The 18,116-nt window shown below is 50.6% G+C and overlaps 1 protein-coding gene across 11 annotated transcripts in view; it reads right to left on the bottom strand.

Annotated features, from left to right (window-relative positions):
• The window catches only part of SLC43A1 (solute carrier family 43 member 1), a 30,734-nt gene that overhangs the window by 5,870 nt on the left and 6,748 nt on the right, over positions 1–18,116 (bottom strand). For 8 of the 11 annotated variants that reach the window (XM_032283377.1, XM_032283376.1, XM_032283374.1 and 5 more), the window contains 9 exons: positions 11,601–11,778; positions 11,454–11,509; positions 11,245–11,321; positions 7,992–8,084; positions 6,299–6,432; positions 3,836–4,014; positions 1,716–1,862; positions 1,592–1,627; positions 1,220–1,358 (listed from right to left, as the gene is read on the bottom strand). In XM_032283377.1, the coding sequence (XP_032139268.1) occupies positions 1,220–1,358; positions 1,592–1,627; positions 1,716–1,862; positions 3,836–4,014; positions 6,299–6,432; positions 7,992–8,084; positions 11,245–11,321; positions 11,454–11,509; positions 11,601–11,778 (1,039 nt within the window). Of the gene's footprint in view, positions 1–1,219; positions 1,359–1,591; positions 1,628–1,715; positions 1,863–3,835; positions 4,015–6,298; positions 6,433–7,991; positions 8,085–11,244; positions 11,322–11,453; positions 11,510–11,600; positions 11,824–15,610; positions 15,693–18,116 lie in introns of all 11 variants that reach the window. The other 3 variants (XM_032283382.1, XM_032283383.1, XM_032283384.1) reach the window with 2 other exon arrangements.

Raw genomic sequence — 18,116 nt, 5'->3', positions numbered from 1 at the left:
AAAAAGACTCAATGGTGTTCTCCAGCCAACAAGACAGCCCCCAAGGATCTGGGCTTGTGAAATTCCCCCACTTTGTGCAATCCCCTCCCCCAGTATACCAGGTTATTCTATGCCACCAATAGAGTGTAATGGAAGTGATGGTATGCTACTTCTGAGATTATTTGAGAGAAGGTACTGTGGGTATCTGAGTCTCTGCTGCTCAGCCCTCTTGCTCAGGGGAAACCAGGTGCTATGTCCTGAACACACCTATGTGTGTTACTGAGTAACACATGGGAGTAACTGAACTGAAATAGATTCTGCAACTACAGTCAACCCTTCAGATGACTGCAGCCCCAGCCCACAGCTTGGCTTATGGCTTCATTAGAGAGACTGTGAGTCAGAATCATCCTGCTGAGTCTCTCCCTGACTTCTGACTGTCAGAAGCTGTATGAAATGTGAAGTATCTATTGTTTAAAAATGCTAAGCCTAAGGCCAAGCATGATGGCTTACACCTGTAATCCTAGCCTTTTGGGAGACTGAGGTGGGCAGATCACAAAGTCAGGAGTCTGAGACCAGCCTGGCCAATATGGTAAAACCTGTCTCTACTAAAAGTGAAAATTTAGCTGGGCGTGGTGGCAGGCACCTATAGTCCTGGCTAGTGAGGAGGCTGAGACAGGAGAATTCCTTGAACCTGGGAGGCGGAGGTTGCAGTGAGCCGGGATCGCACCACTGTACTCCAGCCTGGGTGACACAGTGAGACTCTGTCTCAAAAAAAAAAAAAAAGCCAAGCCTTGGGGTGATTTGTTATACAGCAATAAATATCTAATATACCAACTCTATTCCAGCAAGTCTAACAAGACTTTGGAGTGTACCCTGATAACACAGGTCCGGAGCCTGCCACTAAAAGCTGTGTGATCTTGGATGAGTGACTTCACTGTGCAACCCTGTACCTCGGTGTCCTCATCTGAAAAATGAAGATATGAATGCACCTACCTCAGAGAAGTCCTGTAGGCCTAAACAGGGCAAGGTGCCGAGTGCACAGTCAGCACTCCGCATTAGCTATTCTTAAGCAAGCCAGGTCCCTTTCTACCCTCAGTTTCCTCATCTGTAAAATGGAGAGGTACCCCTGCTCTGCTAGGTTTCTTGGGAGAAAGAAATGAGATGCTGAATATAAAGCACAGGGAAAATGAAAAGCATTGCCTGACCACTTGCTGTCACCAGCCCTGTGCTGGCAGGTCACCTGGCATCTCCGAGGACAGTGCCCTGCGTCGGGGCATCCACGCAGTCCTTGATCCGCCAGTCCATGATGTAGCCAATGAGGGGGCAGGTGAGAAGGCACAACAGCTGCATGGCCCCGAAGATGGAGGAGTAGAACCCAACTGGGCAGGAGGGGAAGGGCAGTGGGGTCAGGAACTGGCACTCAGTGGGCACCACCACCCCTTCCAGCGGAGGCCAGAGAGCACCAAAATCACCTTCCTCTGAACTCAGACTCTTACATCCCCCAGATGCCCAGGGTTACCTGGGTGGGCCCACGTCTAGAGGACTCCCACCCCCTGGAAAGCGGGTTGCAGTGGGGTAGGTGTGGGCCAGGGCCCAGCTCTCATCGCCCTACCTGTCTCTGTGGCCCTTTGTCGTTGTTCCTTCGTCTCTGTGGGTAGGGTAAGGTATGGTGAGGGGGGCCCAGCCAAGGTGACCTCCAGTGCCCCCAACCCCCAGGGGCCTCCGCGGTGCCTCACCAAGCTCCTGGCCACCAGTCACAAGGTACTCCAGCATGTTGTTCATGGCAGCCATGTAGAAGATGATCCGCAGCTGGGTCATGCCCATGGTGAGGAGGCTCCACAGGAAAATGGGGGAGCAGAGGCTCTTGCGGAAGGGGACAGACCCTGGGGAGACAGCAGGGGGTGCCCCTGAGCCCCAGATCTTCCATTGCCCTCTGACTATCCCAGCTCATGCAGTCCTTGTGGTGAATGACACTATCTATGTGATTTTGGAGAGGATAGGAACATTCAGACTCACTTGTCTCCGGGCCCTTGCTTAGCTCAGAACATTTTTCTCTCTTTTTGAGATAGGGTCTTGCTCTGTGACCCAGGCTGGAGTGTAGTGGCGCGATCTCGGCTCACTGCAACCTCCGCCTCCCATGTTTAAGCAATTCTCTGTCTCAGTCTTCCAAGCAGCTGGGAAGACAGGCACCTGCCACCATGCCCGGCTAATTTTTTGTATTTTTAGTCGAGATGGAGTTTCATCATTTTGGCCAGGCTGGTCTTGAACTGCTGACCTTGTGATCTACCCACCTTGACCTCCCAAAGTGCTGGAATTACAGGCATCAGCCATCACGCCCGGCCCAGCTCAGAACATTTTTAGGTGCCCTCTGGATGTATATCCTATGCTTCAAGTGGGAAAATAACTCAGCTGGATGCCATGGCTCACGCCTGTAATCCTAACACTTTGGGAGGCAGAGGTAGGAGGATCACTTGAGCCCAGGAGTTCAAGATCAGCCTGGTCAACACAGCAAAACCTACAATTATTCAGTTAACCAAGGATGGTAGTTCACACCTGTATTCCCAGCTACTCAGGATGCTGAGGCAGGAGGATCGCTTGAGACCGGGAGGTCAAGGCTGCAGTGAGCTATGATTGTACCACAGCACTCCAGCCCATGCAACAGCAAGACCCTATCTCTATTTTATAGAAAACAAAACTGGCAGGGCATGGTGGCTCACGCCCGTAATCCCAGCACTTTGGGAGGCTGAGGCAGGCAGATCACTAAGTCAGGAGTTCGAGACCAGCCTGGCCAACATGGTGAAACCCCGTCTCTACTAAAGATACAAAAATCAGCTGGGTATGGTGGTGCAGGCCTGTAGTCCCCCCTATTAGGGAGGCTGAGGCAGGAGAGTCGCTTGAACCTGGGAGGCGTAGGTTGCAGTGAGCCAAGATCACACCACTGCTCTCCAGCCTGGGTCACAGAGCAAGACTCCATCTCAAAAAAAAAAAAAAAGAAAAAACTCTAAAGCAGTCACTCTAGGCTACATACTTCACATGCATTACTACATTTAATCAAATCTTACAACAACCCTATCCTTATCACGTTTTACTCACAGGGCAGGGAGTAGCAGTCAGCTGAACTCCAGCTTATGCCCTTAGCCACGCTGCCCTCTGAGAATCGGCACTGGGGGTAACCAGCCTCAAACTTCACACCATTTTGCACTTTACACAGTTTCCACATCCATGGTGTTATTCAATCATCACTACTAACTTCACAGTTTGTGGGCTTAAGAGGTGAGGAAATCAAGAGCGAGATTAGGTGATCTACCCAAGTCACATAGCCTATAACTGGAGAGCAGGACTCAAAGCCCTCAACTCCTGCTCCTGACTCCAAGGAGCTCCTTCCACTTATCATGGAGCTGACAGTCCTGGCATCTTCATGTACCCTCTGGAGAAACGGCCTAGGCAGGTGGTGCAGCTCCTCCCGTGACCAGCAGGGGGCATAGGCCAGCCAGGTGTGGAGGACTCCTGCAGGGAGGCTCCCAGGCCTGGCTTCACCTGACGCAATAACCTCAGAGGTTGCAAGGGGTGCTGAGGAAACCAGCCACCTGATGGGCCCAGAGACCTTGTCCCCATTTTGGAAGCTCCTCCCTCCCCTATTCCAGGAATCCAGCAGGGTAACCCGGAATCTGAACTCCCCAGAGTTAGCTGAGCTTTGATTTGCCCATCTGTAAATGGGGAGCACACCCCCCGTACATCATGGGGTGTTGTAAGGACTGAAGAGTGACGCCAATAAATAATTGAACATGAGTGACCACTAGATATGAGAACCCACCACCCCTGTCCCCCAAGGCTGGCACCTTGGCCAGACACTCACTCTCAGGAAGGTTTTCTGCAATGCCCCGAACATCCTGGGAGGACATGAAGGCATCCGACCCCTCCTCCAGACTGGGAGCCTTCTGGCTCAGCCGCTGGCCCACAGTGGTCACATGGGTGTAGAAGCGGTCACCTGTCACCTTGTGGTCCAGGGCCAGCCCACTCAGCTTGATCTTCTTCCTGCAGGCAGCTGGGCCAGAGTGTAGGGGAACCAGCCAAACAGAGCCCACCTTCAACAGCCTACCGCTAGGCGGCTGTCCCAAAGGTGTCCAGCACCCCTTCTCCCAGCACTGACAAGCTCACAAGCTCCCTAACGCAGGGCTCCTGTTTGTGTCACTCAGAGCTTGGCTCAGGGACCAGCTTAGCACAGATGCCAAGTAAATGAAGAGCGGATCAGCTGTTTTTCACTTGGGCTGTTCCCACGGAGGAGGCGGCATTAAGACCTCACACTCTGGCCGGGCGCGGTGGCTCACACCTATAATCCCAGCACTTTGGGAGTTATTAATGGAGTTATAATGGAGTTGTTATTATATTATTAATGGAGTTGATACCAAATCTACATCACACAGCTTTTGAGGTGGCAAGGCAGGTGGATCACCTGAGGTCAGGAGTTCAAGACCAGCCTGACCAACATGGAGAAACCCTGTCTCCACTAAAAATACAAAATTCGCTGGGTGTGGTGGTGCATGCCTGTAGTCCCAGCTACTCGGGAGGCTGAAGCAGGAGAATCGCTTGAACCCAGGAGGCAGAGGTTGTGGTGAGCTGAGATCGCACCACTGCACTCCAGCCTGGGTGACAGAACTAGGCTCTGTCTCAAAAAAAAAAAAAAAAAAAAACCTCAGACTCCAGGGTCAGACAGGCTCTGTCCAACCAAAGATTCACCCTCCTTTGAATGGCATGAAGTTTGGAAAGTCACTTTGTTCCCTGCATGGAGTTATTAATGCAGTTATAATGGGGTTGTTATTATATTATTAATGGAGTCGATACCAAATCTACATCACACAGCTTTTGAGGACGGTATGACGATAAGTACCGTGCCTGGCGTAACTGTCAGCTCTGTCATGTCACCATATGTGCTTCGTGTGGAGTATCACCCCTTGCCTCTGCTGAACTGATTGGGGGCTGGAAAAAGTTGGTGTTCAGGTAGCCCCACAAAAGGCGGAGTGCTTGTTTTTCGGGACCACATGGCATCGAGTGCTGTTGCTGAGGTGCCTCCTATTCTGATCTCCTCTTCCAAACCCAGAAAGGATGACAACAATATTTGCTGTTACTCTTTTTTTTTTTGAGACGGAGTTTCGCTCTTGTTACCCAGGCTGGAGTGCAATGGCGCGATCTCAGCTCACCGCAACCTCCGCCTCCTGGGTTCAGGCAATTCTCCTGCCTCAGCCTCCTGAGTAGCTGGGATTACAGGCACGCGCCACCATGCCCAGCTAATTTTTTTTTTGTATTTTTAGTAGAGACGGGGTTTCACCATGTTGACCAGGATGGTCTCAATCGCCTGACCTCGTGATCCACCCGCCTCAGCCTCCCAAAGTGCTGGGATTACAGGCTTGAGCCACCGCGCCCGGCCTGCTGTTACTCTTAATGGCAAAAACCACAATTACTTTTGCACCCACAAAAGTAGTTACCATGGGCAGGGCGCAGTGGCTTACACCTGTAATCCTAGCACTTTGGGAGGCCGAGGCAGGTGGATCACTTGAGGCCAGTAGCTCGAGACCAGCCTGGCCAACGTGGTGAAACCCTGTGTCTACTAAGAGATACAAAAATTAGCTGGGTGTGGTGGTGCACGCCGGTAATCCCAGTTACTCAGGAGGCTGAGGCAGGAGAATTGCTTGAACTCAGGCGGTTGCAGTGAGCAGTGATTGCACCACTGCATTCCAGCCTGGGTGACAGAGTGAGACTCTGTCTCAAAAAATAAATAGTGACCGTGTTTTGACCACCTGTTATGTGCCAACTCTATTACTTAAAAACATCCATGGGAGGTGGGCATGGTGGTTCATGCCTGTAATCCAGTGTTTGAGAGGCCAGGGTGGAAGGATCACTTAAGGTCAGGAGTTCAAAGCCAGCCTGGGTAACATAGTAAGCCCTGTCTCTACAAAAAATTCAAAACTTAACTGGTCATGGTGGTATGTGCCTGTAACCCCAGCACCCTGGGAGGCAGAGGCAGAGGTTTGCTTCAGCCCAGCAGTTTGAGGCTGCAGTGGCCCAGGACCAAGACACTACACTCCAGCCTGAGTGACAGAGCAAGAGCCTGCCTCTAAAGAAACAAACAAACAAAAGTGACCCATACGTAGGTAGGAACAGGCCCATTGTACAGATGAGAAAGCAGAGCTTGCAGGGCTCAAGCGATTTGCCAAGCAGAAGTCCAAGCTGAGGTCTCTCCGAATCCAAAGCTAATTCCATCTATCATATTACCACAGCCCTGCCACGCAGCGGAGAGTCTCCGCCCAGTCCAGCCACTCACGTGTAATTGACTTCCTCAGGGGCAGGAAAGGCTTCCACGGGCCAATTGAGAGCGCAGTTCAGAAAGATAAGGCAGGCCAGGCCAGACCAGGTGAACATGATGACCACGAAGGCCACGCCGGCATCGTAGATCAGCTGTGAGAGGAGGGAGAGGGCCCGTGGGGAAGGCTGCCTGGCCCCAGACCCCACCAAGGTAGATCCCAGGCCTCAGAGGCCTTAAAGAAGGTCTCTTCTCCCCGTCCTTGTGCCCAGTTTTCAGATGAGGAAACCAAGACTGGAAGTTTAGTCAGACTCAGAAGACCCATCATTCCTCTTTCTTTTTCACTTGAACCCCTCTAGAGAGCTATGAAGTAGTTGCCACAAAACCTGAAGTTGCTGGCCCCTGGCTCAAAATGGCTCTGAAATGTCCACGATCATAGATAGATACATTTTTGCCTATGACTCCACATTCTCATTTATGTTCATCAAAAAATGTCCATTTCATAGTATGTACAAAGGAAGCTTAACACTCTAGGTTTACCAGGCCTAACCTTGTTTACCCTGCCCCTTCCTGGCACATTCCCCGGGGAGAAGGCAAACCCAGACTGGTCATGCTCAGCCTTCTCTCTCTTTTCCTAGGTGCTCCCAGCTGCAACACCTGGGGGGTGGGGGAGAGGGAGGTACAGGTGCTCTGCCTAAGGCCTCTCAACCCCAGGGCAGATAGGTTCTGAATTAAATGAGATTCTGTGCAAATGTGTCAGTCCCTCTGACGGAAGCAGCTGGTGCACAGAGAAGACGTCTGTCCTCTTGTCCTCCCCATGCCACCTGTCCAGGATAATTAATGCCTACCATCCCCTCAGGCTCCTGCTCAAACCTCTGTTTCTCTGCAGTCTTGGACCATGGGGCCTTTCCCTCCATGGGGACAGGATAGAGCTTCAAAGGGGCCACACCACCAAATGTGTGGAGGGTAAGATCTGGCTCCTCAAACACTACTTCAGTTGAAAAGAAGGGAGAACTGCCCGCTCTCCATGCCGGCCACCAGAACAACCGATGGCCCCCCACCCATGTACTCTCTCAAACTCCTCTGGAGATGCTGAGCAAAAGTACCTTCTAAAATAACAAAATAATTGCCCACAGTGGAGGTTGAGGAGCATGGCTTAAAGAATGCTTTGATATTTGACAGGAAACAGAGGCTCCCACCTTGCACTGAGCTAAAACTTTGGTCTGCTAGCTTCCAGGTACATCAGGTTTACCTGCCCAGGGTCCAGCCTGGCATAAACTAACTTTGTGACTTGGACCAAACCACCCAGCCTCTGGAAGGTGTGGAAAAATGTGGCCCCAAGGGCTGAATGAAGCCAGAGAGTCAGGGTCCTTGAATGCCTGAAAAGAGGCTGGACTTGATTCTGTAGGTGAAGCTAAGCCACTGGAGGTTTTTCAGCAGTGTGTGAGCCTGTTCTCCATCTGAGATACTTCTGGAAGTCATATGAGTAACAGACTGCAGAGAAAAAGGATCAGAGGCAGGGAGAGCAGCTGAGAAAGCTTGCCTTTGCCCAGGAGAGAGGGGGAAGGCCTGCACTGGTATGACAGAAAGGAGAGCAGAGAAGTCAGACCCAGGGGTCAGCAGTAGCTGCTGCTCACCCTGCCCCACCCAGTTCTTGTGTCAAGACAAAAAGAAAACCCAGGGGGCCTCACTGGCCCCTCAAGCAGCTCCATACCTTGATTCCTGGGAAGGTGATGGCAGAAGAGGCATAAGAGCCAATCATGAGGGACATTAACGTGGAGCGCAGGTTTCCAAACATGTTGGGTAGCTGATGGGGTAAAGTAGCATCCATGAGCAGGGGACATCGTGACCCTTGCCCAGCGTTCCCAGCAACAGCCCCAGGATACGCAGCAGAAAAGCCCCAAGGCCAAACAAGCAAACAGAAAAATCAATGTGGGAAACTGTGCTTTGCCCGCTGCCTACACACTCACAGTGCCCTTCTGCTTCCATAAGGCTCCAGACGTGTCCTCAAAGAGACATTTGGTTAATTTTGTTTAATCCCAGCATTTCCCAAGTTTGTTGTTTATGGAGCCCTTTTATTCAGCACGTCTGAACAACGCATGCAATAGGTGTTTAAGAAACACTGATCTTGGCTGGGTGCAGTGGCTCACACCTGTAACCCCAGCACTTTGGGAGGCCGAGGCCAGCGGGTAGCTTGAGGTCAGGAGTTCAAGACCACCTGGCCAACATGGTGAAACCCCATCTCTACCAAAAATACAAAAATTAGCTGCGTGTGGTGTTGAGTGCCTGTAATCCCAGCTACTCTGGAAGCTGAGGCAAGAGAATCACTTGAACCCAGAAGGTGGAGGTTGCAGCGAGCCGAGATCGCGCCACTGCACTTTAGCCTGAGACTATGTCTCAAAAAAAAAAAAAAAAAGGCCGGGCGCGGTGGCTCACGCCTGTAATCCCAGCACTTTGGGAGGCCGAGGCGGGTGGATCACGAGGTCAAGAGATCGAGACCATCCTGGTCAGCATGGTGAAACCCCGTCTCTACTAAAAATACAAAAATTCAGCTGGGCATGGTGGCATGTGCCTGTAATCCCAGCTACTCGGGAGGCTGAGGCAGGAGAATTGCCTGAACCCAGGAGGCGGAGGCTGCGGTGAGCCGAGATCGCGCCATTGCACTCCAGCCTGGGCAACAAGAGTTGCCCGTCTCAAAAAAAAAAAAAAAAAGAAAAAGAAAAAGAAACACTGATCTTGTTCCAACCCAGTTTAGATGAGAAAATTGAGACCCAGGGAGAAAAAGTGTACTCAAGTTCACAGAGCACATGAATGACTTTCTCCACATTGTGACTGTCCCAGTCCTAACACAAGGCTGTGGCCACGGCTGTGTCCCCGTAACAGGCCGTGCCTCTTAACCCTCTTGGCGGAGTTTCTGCTTAATCAGGACCAATCATGTCCTGGGAGGTGAGGGTGGGAATAAGGGAGGGAACGGAGTCAGGGCTGACCAGGTCTCCAGAGGAGGTGGCTCTGACGCTGAGCAGGACCAGAACCCCCACCAGGAGAGAATTAATGGATCATGTGTTCCACTCACCTGCCTCTGCCCAGCCCTCAGGGCAAGGGACGGCAAAGTCAGGATGCCCTTTACACACACATACCCTCCTCTGGCCCCACCATCCTCCCCAGGTCACTAGATCCCACAGCTGGGAAAGACCTTAGGAGTTGTACAAAGCCTAAACCCACTCCACAGAAGGGGAAACTGAGACCCTGAAGGGAGACCTCAACAGGTCTGGTAAAGGTGTTTAGGCCAGGTGCGGTGGCTCACGCCTGTAATCCAAGCACTTTGGGAGACTGAGGCAGGTAGATTGCCTGAGCTCAGGAGTTGGCCACCAGCCTGGGCAACACAGTGAAAGCCTGTCTCTACTAAAATACAAAAAAGTAGCCGGGTGTGGCGCTGTGTGCCTGTGGTCCCAGATACTCGGGAGGCTGAGGCAGGAGAATTGCTTGAACCTGGGAGGTGGAGGTTACAGTGAGCCGAGATCACACCACTGCACTCTAGCCTGGGAGACAGAGCGAGACTCCGTCTCAAAAAAAAAAAAAAAAAAAACTGTTTAAACACAAATAACTAAATTCTCCTTTCCCCTCCCCGGCGAAGTGGCTCAGGAAAAACCTCTACCCACTTAAGCAGAGGTCTCCCTGGCATTCTGCATCTGTGAGGCAGCCAAGGACGCCAGGGAAGGGTGCCAAATCTGGAGACGGGCAGAGCCCTCTCCCCTCCAAGGGGCCACGGACCCTGTCTCCGCCCAGCACCATGGGTGGGGCGAGGCCGGCCGGCTAACCCCGGGCTGGCGGCCTTGCAGCGCGCGTGGCAACAGCAGCTGGGCCCGCAGGATGCAGCACGGGATGTCCTGGTCCAAGTCTGGGCCAAGCGCAGGGGCCCAGGGGGCGGGGCCGGCCAGTGGGGGGGGAGGGGCTGAGGGGCGGGGACGGCGCCGGGCCCTGCCATTGGCTGGAGATTACAGGAGGCAGGGCCGTAGCAGGGAGGAGCCGCTGGCCACGCCCCACCAGGCCGCCGGGGAGGGTCTGAGGTCAAGCCCCCGGGAGAAGGGATTTAGGGCTCTGGGCCAAGTTGCACAGCAGGGAGAAGGGACTGCGCAGAGGGGCGGGGAGAAAGGGATCCGCTTCCTTCCTTCAGAGTTGTGAAATGTCCCCGGTTGGAATTAAAGGCGGCTGCTGGGGCAAGGTGAAATTCTGCCAAAACCACCTAGTCAGGCAGCCCTTCTCGGAGATAAACAGTCCGAGCTAGCCCAGCCACGAACCTTCCCCTTCACCCTCCTGACACTCCTAAGCCTTTAACGCTTTTACACACTCACATAAATATACAAACTTAGAGCAACACACATACACAACTCACACACATGTAATAGGTCAGGCCATGTGCAAAAGCCGTTTTTATAAATCAAGCGCGGCGAGGTGTTGATAATTTCATATGGTTCAACTTAGTACGCTCACAAACACACCTATGAACTCATGGCTTACACAGAGACAGGGTCACACACCCATCTCCCAAGACATGGCAGGCGTACACACGCTGTCTCGAGCTGCTTCCTCCCCGTCACGATCATGTTATCCAGTTTTATTTTCTTCTCAGCACCTACGACTACTGACATAATTTATGAGTTTACTTGTTTATTGGGTTGTCTGTGCCCCTCACCCCCGAAATGTAACCTCCGGCAGGGAGGATGGCATGATCAGTCCTGATTGTGCTGTACTCCAGTACCTAGAACAGAGCTTCGCAGACATTTATGGGCTCTGTACATACACACACACACAGCCTCATCCACACACACACAGCCTCACACCCGCCCTTCACAGCCACTTGCACAGTTTCTCACACATGCACTTGGATCTAGTGATCTATGGCCACAGGCCCCTCCCCCAGCCCACTCAGGGGAACCCTGCTGCCAGGCCAGGCCTGTAACACTCACCGTGAGTGAAGTGAACGTTAGGCAGATGCCACCAAAGCCATTCAGGGACAGCGCCAGGAATATCAATGGAGACAGAACTGGAAGGGGGAGAGGGGCAGATGAGGGCATTTGGGGAGCTGTGGGATGCCAAAGGCAGGAGCTGGGGTAAACATCCACCTTCATTCCACCTACTTTTTCCTTGTGGGGCCACAAGAGGACAGACAGCTCACCTTCAACGTCCCGGGAGGCCAGGGCCATGAGTGTGCAGGATGCAGCGAAGCAGGCACTGTGGAGACACAGGGAAGTGAGCACCCAGCCTCCCCTCCCCCTGCAGCAGGGTCCCTATCCTCCAGTTCCCCACAGCCCAGCCCCTTCACCTGCCAACCAGCCGCACGGGTCGGGGGCCAAAGCGGTCCATGAGGATCCCCAGTGGCAGGGTCGTGGCACTGAGCACGAAGGAACCAATGGTGAAGCCCAGGTTGAGCATCTTGTCCTGCTGGCCACAGCCCGGCCACGTGTGCTGCTCATCCTGGGTGGTGTTGGTGCTGTTCTCAGCTGAGGAGGGGGAAGGAAGGGCTCAGCACATGACAGCAGGAACAGCTGGGCACGGGAGAGAGCAGCCCGGGGTCAGGGGGCCTCCTTCCAAATCCCATACCAGAGTACCCTAGAGTCACGTCTCCTCTGATGAGGCTGCTCCAGAAATGGCATCAGTTCGTACCTGACCCTGAGAGAGTCTTGCACACACACAGCCCGAGGCTTCAACTAGCTCAAATGAGATACTGGACATAAATGAGATATTTCCCAAGTTGTAATATGCACTCAGTGTCCAAGCTTAGGGGGTTGTGGACCCCCAACAAGAAGCGCCCCCTATCTAGAGGCAAAGGCAAAGGCAGTGAGTGGTGCTCTAATGGCTGTAACAAGAATTCACTAAAATGGCCTGGCATGGTAGTTCCTGCCTGTAATCCCACCACTTTGGGAGGCTGAGACAGCCAGATCACTTGAGCCTACAAGTTTGAGACCACCCTGGACAACATGGTAAAACCCCATCTCTAAATAAAAAAAGAAATTTAAAAAGAATTCACTAAAACTTAGTGGAAGCTTTCCCAATGATAGTCTGAGAAAATAATAACTAATACTTATTGAGCATGAAACTATGTTCCAGGCCCTGTTCTAAACACGATAGCCCCATGAGTCAGTTAAAGTATCCCGTTCCCCAGGTGATGAAGCTGAGGCACAGAATGAGGACCAGGCACTGCCCTCCAGTCCCCTCTCGAAGTCCACCTGGAGGACTTGTCCTTATGGTAAACTGCCAGCTTGGGGTTGTGACAAGTTCAGCAGAAAAGCTAGTGATAGGAGACGAAGGGTTGTTTCCCTTTACTCAATGCTCAGTGAGTCATGAGGTGGCTGCCCCTAGGCCTCCAATTTGTCACTTGGCAGCATTGCCAAGGACAACCTCAGGGTGTACCTGGGGCAGGCAGGCAGATCAGGGTCTGAATTCCCACCAGCAGCCTTTACTAGCTGTGCAGCCTTGACCAAGGAACTTCCTCCCTTTGAGCCTAAGGCTCCTTATGTGTAAACTGGAGAAGAGAATGCCTAACCCACAACCTCCTTAGGAGGATTAAATTGGAGACAGTGAACAATTGAAGACAGTAAACAAAGCTTTGCACAGTGCCTGGCCCAGAGAAAGTGCTCCTGAAGGATCTGATGAAGGGGTAGCTGACCTTCCTGGTGGGTCACGTGGTAAGCATGTACTCTAGGAGCTGGGCATCCCACAATGCATGATAAAGGAAGTTCTCAGCTCTAGAGTAACAGGTGCTGCCAAAAGAACAAACCAGGCCAGGTACAGTACCTCACACCTATAATCCCAGGACTTTGCGAGGCCAAGGTAGGTGCATCGCTTGAGCCCAGGAGTTCAAGACCAGCCTGGGCAACATTGGGAAACCCTGTCTTTAAAAAAAAAAAAAAAATTAAAAAATTAGCTGGGCACAGTGATACATGCCTTTAGTTCCAGCTATCCAGGAGGCTGAGGTGGGAGGATTGCTCGAGCCCAGGAGGTCGAGGCTGCAGTGAGCCATGATCACACCATTACACTCCATCCTGGGTGACAGGGTAAGGGCCTGTCTCAAAAAAAAAAAGCAAAATAAAACAAAATAACCAACAGGAGGATGTGATAACGCCTGGATAGTAGGGAGTGGTATAGGATATCTGCCCTCAGTGGTGAAAATGACCCCTGACTTTACGTATCCAAACGGCATGCAGGCGGTAGAAGAGTAAGGGTAAAGGGATCTGTGTGTTAACATGAGGAAGAACATGAAGGCCTGGAAGATCCTGAGTGCTGATCGGTCAGGGAAGGAACTGTCCTGGGCAATGGAGAGTCTTCTTCAGCTGGCAGTGTTACAGTGTTGTAAATTATAATCGAGTGCCAGTTTAAAATCTGGAGTAATCACATAAAAATCCAGATTTCTTGCTTCTCTTTAAAAAGTCAGAAGACCTGGGCATGGTGGTAGCTGAGTGGAGGCCACCCCCTTTTGCCAGGGCTTGCCTTCTAAAGGGCAGACAAGTCTTCATCTCTCTTTTAATGCCCAGACATTTGCTATCCTACACCTGCCCTGCTTTACCCAATTATTAGCAAATGCCTGGCCCCAACTGGCATTTCCGTTTGCAGTCCCTGAATTAGACACTGTTCCTGCTCCTAAGTCTTTGATAATCGAATGATAATTTCCGTCACAAACAGTCCCACTAGCATGCAAATTAACACCTACTTTGTGCCAGTATTTTCTATAGAGAATCCCATTTAACCCTTATAACAATCCTACAAGGTGAGTGCAATGGTCCCCATTTTATAAATGGTAAGGGTCCAAGAAGCAAAGCAATTCAGTTACCCAGCTTCTTACAGGCAGGCTTAGATTCAAACTCAAGATAATCTCCAAAGTCAACAGTTTTCTATTGCACCAAAGGGCCTCTGTGTTACATGGGCCAGTAAGCTTAGCAAGTTTCTCAAGCACATGTCAGTGTCAGCAAGGACATGGGTTCTCCCACTGATGAAGAATCCAGCCCAGTGAACTGCTAATGATTTAGTGTCAATTAATACATTCATTCCTGTTTTATCAGTCAGGCTTTTATGAGTTTGACCAATGAGCACATTCATGAGGCTTGATCACTCTTGAGAAATTGAATAAAATCCAAATTCTGAACTAAGAGGGGAGCCAGCCCAAAGATACCAAGATGTTCTAGATTTATGTCCATGTTGATTACAACAGAAAAGGTCTTTGGCATCAACGCCCCCCACACCAAGTTTTATAGACAAATAAAGTGAAGCATAGAGTGGGACAGTGATCAAGCTGAGCTTGGAAGCTAGGGAAAGCAGTGTTTCCCAACATGTGGTATGCACACCATGTGGGCACTCAAGATGGGTTCAGGAAGTAACATTGAATGGTTTTTAAGGTTTTATAGTTATTCGTTATTTGAATGTGTATTAAAAACATACACTGCGAGGCGCAGTGGCTGACACCTATGATCCCAGTACTTTGGGAACCCAGGGCACGCGGATCACTTGAGGTCAGGAGTCCAAGACTAGCCTAGCCAACATGGTGAAACCCTGTCTCTACTAAAAATAAAAAAATTAGCCTGGAGTGGTGGTGGGCGCCTGTAGTCTCAGCTACTTAGGAGGCCGAGACAGAAGAATTGCTTGAACCCGGGAGGTGGAGGTTGCAGTGAGCCGAGATTGCACCACTGTACTCCAGCCTGGGCTACAAAGCAAGACTCCATGTGAAAAAAACAAACAAAAAAACCATACATGTATATATGTACATATGTATGTATAGCAACATATATGTATATGTATAATGTGTGGGGGTGGGTAACAGCAAACCCAAGATTCCAAGAATATTACATCTTAGAATGAAGCCATATATATATATATATATATATTTTTTTTTTTTTTTTTTTTTTTTTGAGACAGAGTCTTGCTCTGCCGCCAGGCTGTAGTGCAGTGGCGCAATCTCAACTTACTGCAACCTCCGCTTCCTGGGCTCAAGCAATTCTCCTGCCTCAGCCTCCGGAGTAGCTGGGACTACAGGCATGCACCACCATACCCAGCTGAATTTTTTTGTATTTTAGTAGAGACGGGGTTTCACCGTGTTGGTCAGGATGGCCTCGAGCTCTTGACCTCGTGATCAGCCCGCCTCGGCCTCCTAAAATGCTGGGATTACAGGCGTGAGCTACCTTGCCTGGCGAAGCTATATTTTTTTAAAGTAGACTGATTCAAAAGGAATTATTAAGTAAATAACAGTAGCTATGGCACATAGAAATGGTAAAATCATGAAGGTGAATTGCAAATGACTAGGTCTAGGAGACACCGGAAAATGGGATGGTTGTGAAGCATTACCCTCTGGAGTCTGGAAAAGCTGGGTTCAAATTCAACTCCACTAGCTGTGCTGCAGAAACTTTCTGAGGCTCCATGATCCCATCTGGGAAATGGGAACAGTGGTCTCAGTCACGGGAGAGGCTGGCTCGGAGAACTGCCACACAGCAAACACTCACAAAATGATCCCATTATCTTTGTCTCCCTGCTTAGTGTTCCTTTCCTGACCCCATGATGCTTCCTTTTCCTGCCACTGACATGGTCACATTCAGCAAAAACACCTTAGGGGCAGGGTGTGGTGGCTGATGCCTGTAATCCCAGCACTATGGGAGGCCAAGATGGGAGGATTGCTTGAGTCCAGGAGTTTGAGCTCTGGCAACATAGCGAGACCCCATCTATACAAAAAAATAAAAACATTAGGTGAGCGGCCAGGCGCAGTGGCAGACGCCTGTAATCCCAGCACTTTGGGAGGCCAAGGCGGGTGGATCACAAAGTCAGGTGGATCACCTGGCCAACATGATGAAACCCCGTCTCTACTAAAAATACAAAAATTAGCAGGGCGTGGTGGCTCACACCTGTAGTCCCAGCTACTCAGGAGGCTGAGGCAGGAGAATTATTTGAACCCAGGAGGCAGAGGTTGCAGTGAGCAAAGATCACGCCATAGCACTCCAACCTGACAAAAGAGCAAGACTCTGTCTAAAAAAAAAAAAAAAAAAAAAAATTAGCTGAGCATAGTGGTGCACACCTGTAGTCCCTGCTACTTGAGAGGCTGAGGTGGCAGGGTCACTTGAACCTAGGAGGCAGAGACTGCAATGAGCCGAGACCACACCATTGTACTCCAGCCTGGGTGACAAAGTGATACTCTATCTCAAAAATAATTAATTAATTAATTAATTAAAATCTTAAAATTAGCCAGATGTGGTTGTGTGCACCTGTAGTCCAAGCTACTCAGGAGGCTGAGGTGGGAGGATTGCTTGAGCCTGGGAGGTCAAGGTTGCAGTGAGCATTGATCATGTCATTGCACTCCAGCCTGGTGACAGGGTGAGACCCTGTCTCCAAAACAAACAAACAAGGAATACCTTAGGATTGGGCTCTAGCTGGTATCTTGTCTATGGCTGGATTCCCCCAGGAGAGCCCTGGGCCATTGGAGGTCAGGGACATCCACACTATTCCCATGAGTCCCAGCAGAAAGATTCTGGGGTCCGATGTGAAACCGAATCTTTAGTCTGCCCTTTATTTACTGGCTGTGTGACCTTGCACAAGTTACTTGGCATCTCTGAGCTTCAGGTTCTCTTCTATAAAAGGGTTAATAATGACACCTGTATCACAGATTCATAGTGAGGACTAAATAACTAAGAGTAAATGCCTAGGGAACTTTAGCAATTGTTATCTTTGGGCGCTTCTGCTAGATACAGTTTGTGATAAACTGAAATGCCTCTGCCTAAATTCTGAGAAACAGAGGCTCCGTTAGCTCTTTCTCAGAATTAACTACTCTATATCCAGCATAAGTGCCCAAATAATACATATGGGGTAATTGAGGTATTAAGAAAATCAAGTAACTGGCTCCAATCAGCCAACAGCACATCGCAGAGTTGGAAGCCTGTCTATTTTCACACACTGTGGTGACACAGATTCCTGGTCTGATTCTGTGTTCTTGGGACACTATAGAGGAAGGCTGACACCCACAGTGAATAAAGTCCCAAAAAGCAGAAAATGGGCACTTTTTTTTTTTTTGAGACAAAGTCTCGCTCTGTCGCCCAGGTTGGAGTGAAATGGCACGATCTCAGCTCACCACAACCTCCGCCTCCCAGGTTCAAGCGATTCTCCTGCCTCAGCCTCCCAAGTACTTGGGATTACAGGCAGGCCCAACCATGCCAAGCCAATTTTTATATTTTTAGTAACGACAGGGTTTCGCCATGTTGGCCAGGCTGGTCTCAAACTCTTGACCTCAGGTGATCCGCCTGCCTCGGCCTCCCAAAGTGCTAGGATTACAGGCGTGACTGCGCCCAGCCTGAAAGCAAGCACTTTTGATCAGGCACCATGATGACGGCAGGTCAGGGAAGAGCACCCGTAGTCAGCCTGACAGACTCAAGGAGTTAGGGTGGGGTCCCTTGAAGGGAAGAGAGGCAGGCAGAGATAGGCATGTTGTACCCTACCTTCCAAGAATGGACAAATAAGTCCCAGAAAATTAAAAAATTAGCCAGGCATGGAGGCACAGGCCTGTAGTCCTAGCTACTCAGAAGGCTGAGGTGGGAAGATCATGTGAGTCCAGAAGTTTGAGGCTGCAGCAATGATCGCACCACTGCACTCCCCCTGGGTGACAGATTGAGACGCTGTCTCAAAAACAAAATAAAACAAAAAAAATCAACAAATAAATTCTGAGAAAAGGGTTGGGTACAGTGGCTCACGCCTGTAATATCAGCACTTTGGGAGGCAGAGTCAGAGGAAGATGGATCACTTAAGGCCGGGAGTTCCAGAACAGCCTGGCCAACAGGTGAGACCCCCTCTTTACTAAAAATACAAAAATTAG

The sequence above is a fragment of the Sapajus apella genome, unplaced genomic scaffold (genome assembly GCF_009761245.1).
Source record: "Sapajus apella isolate SASKATOON/1434 unplaced genomic scaffold, GSC_monkey_1.0 scaffold14, whole genome shotgun sequence".
Classification (NCBI taxonomy): domain Eukaryota; kingdom Metazoa; phylum Chordata; class Mammalia; order Primates; family Cebidae; genus Sapajus; species Sapajus apella.
The sequence above is the reverse complement of the archived record's forward strand: the minus strand, read 5'-3'. Positions and strand labels throughout refer to the sequence as shown.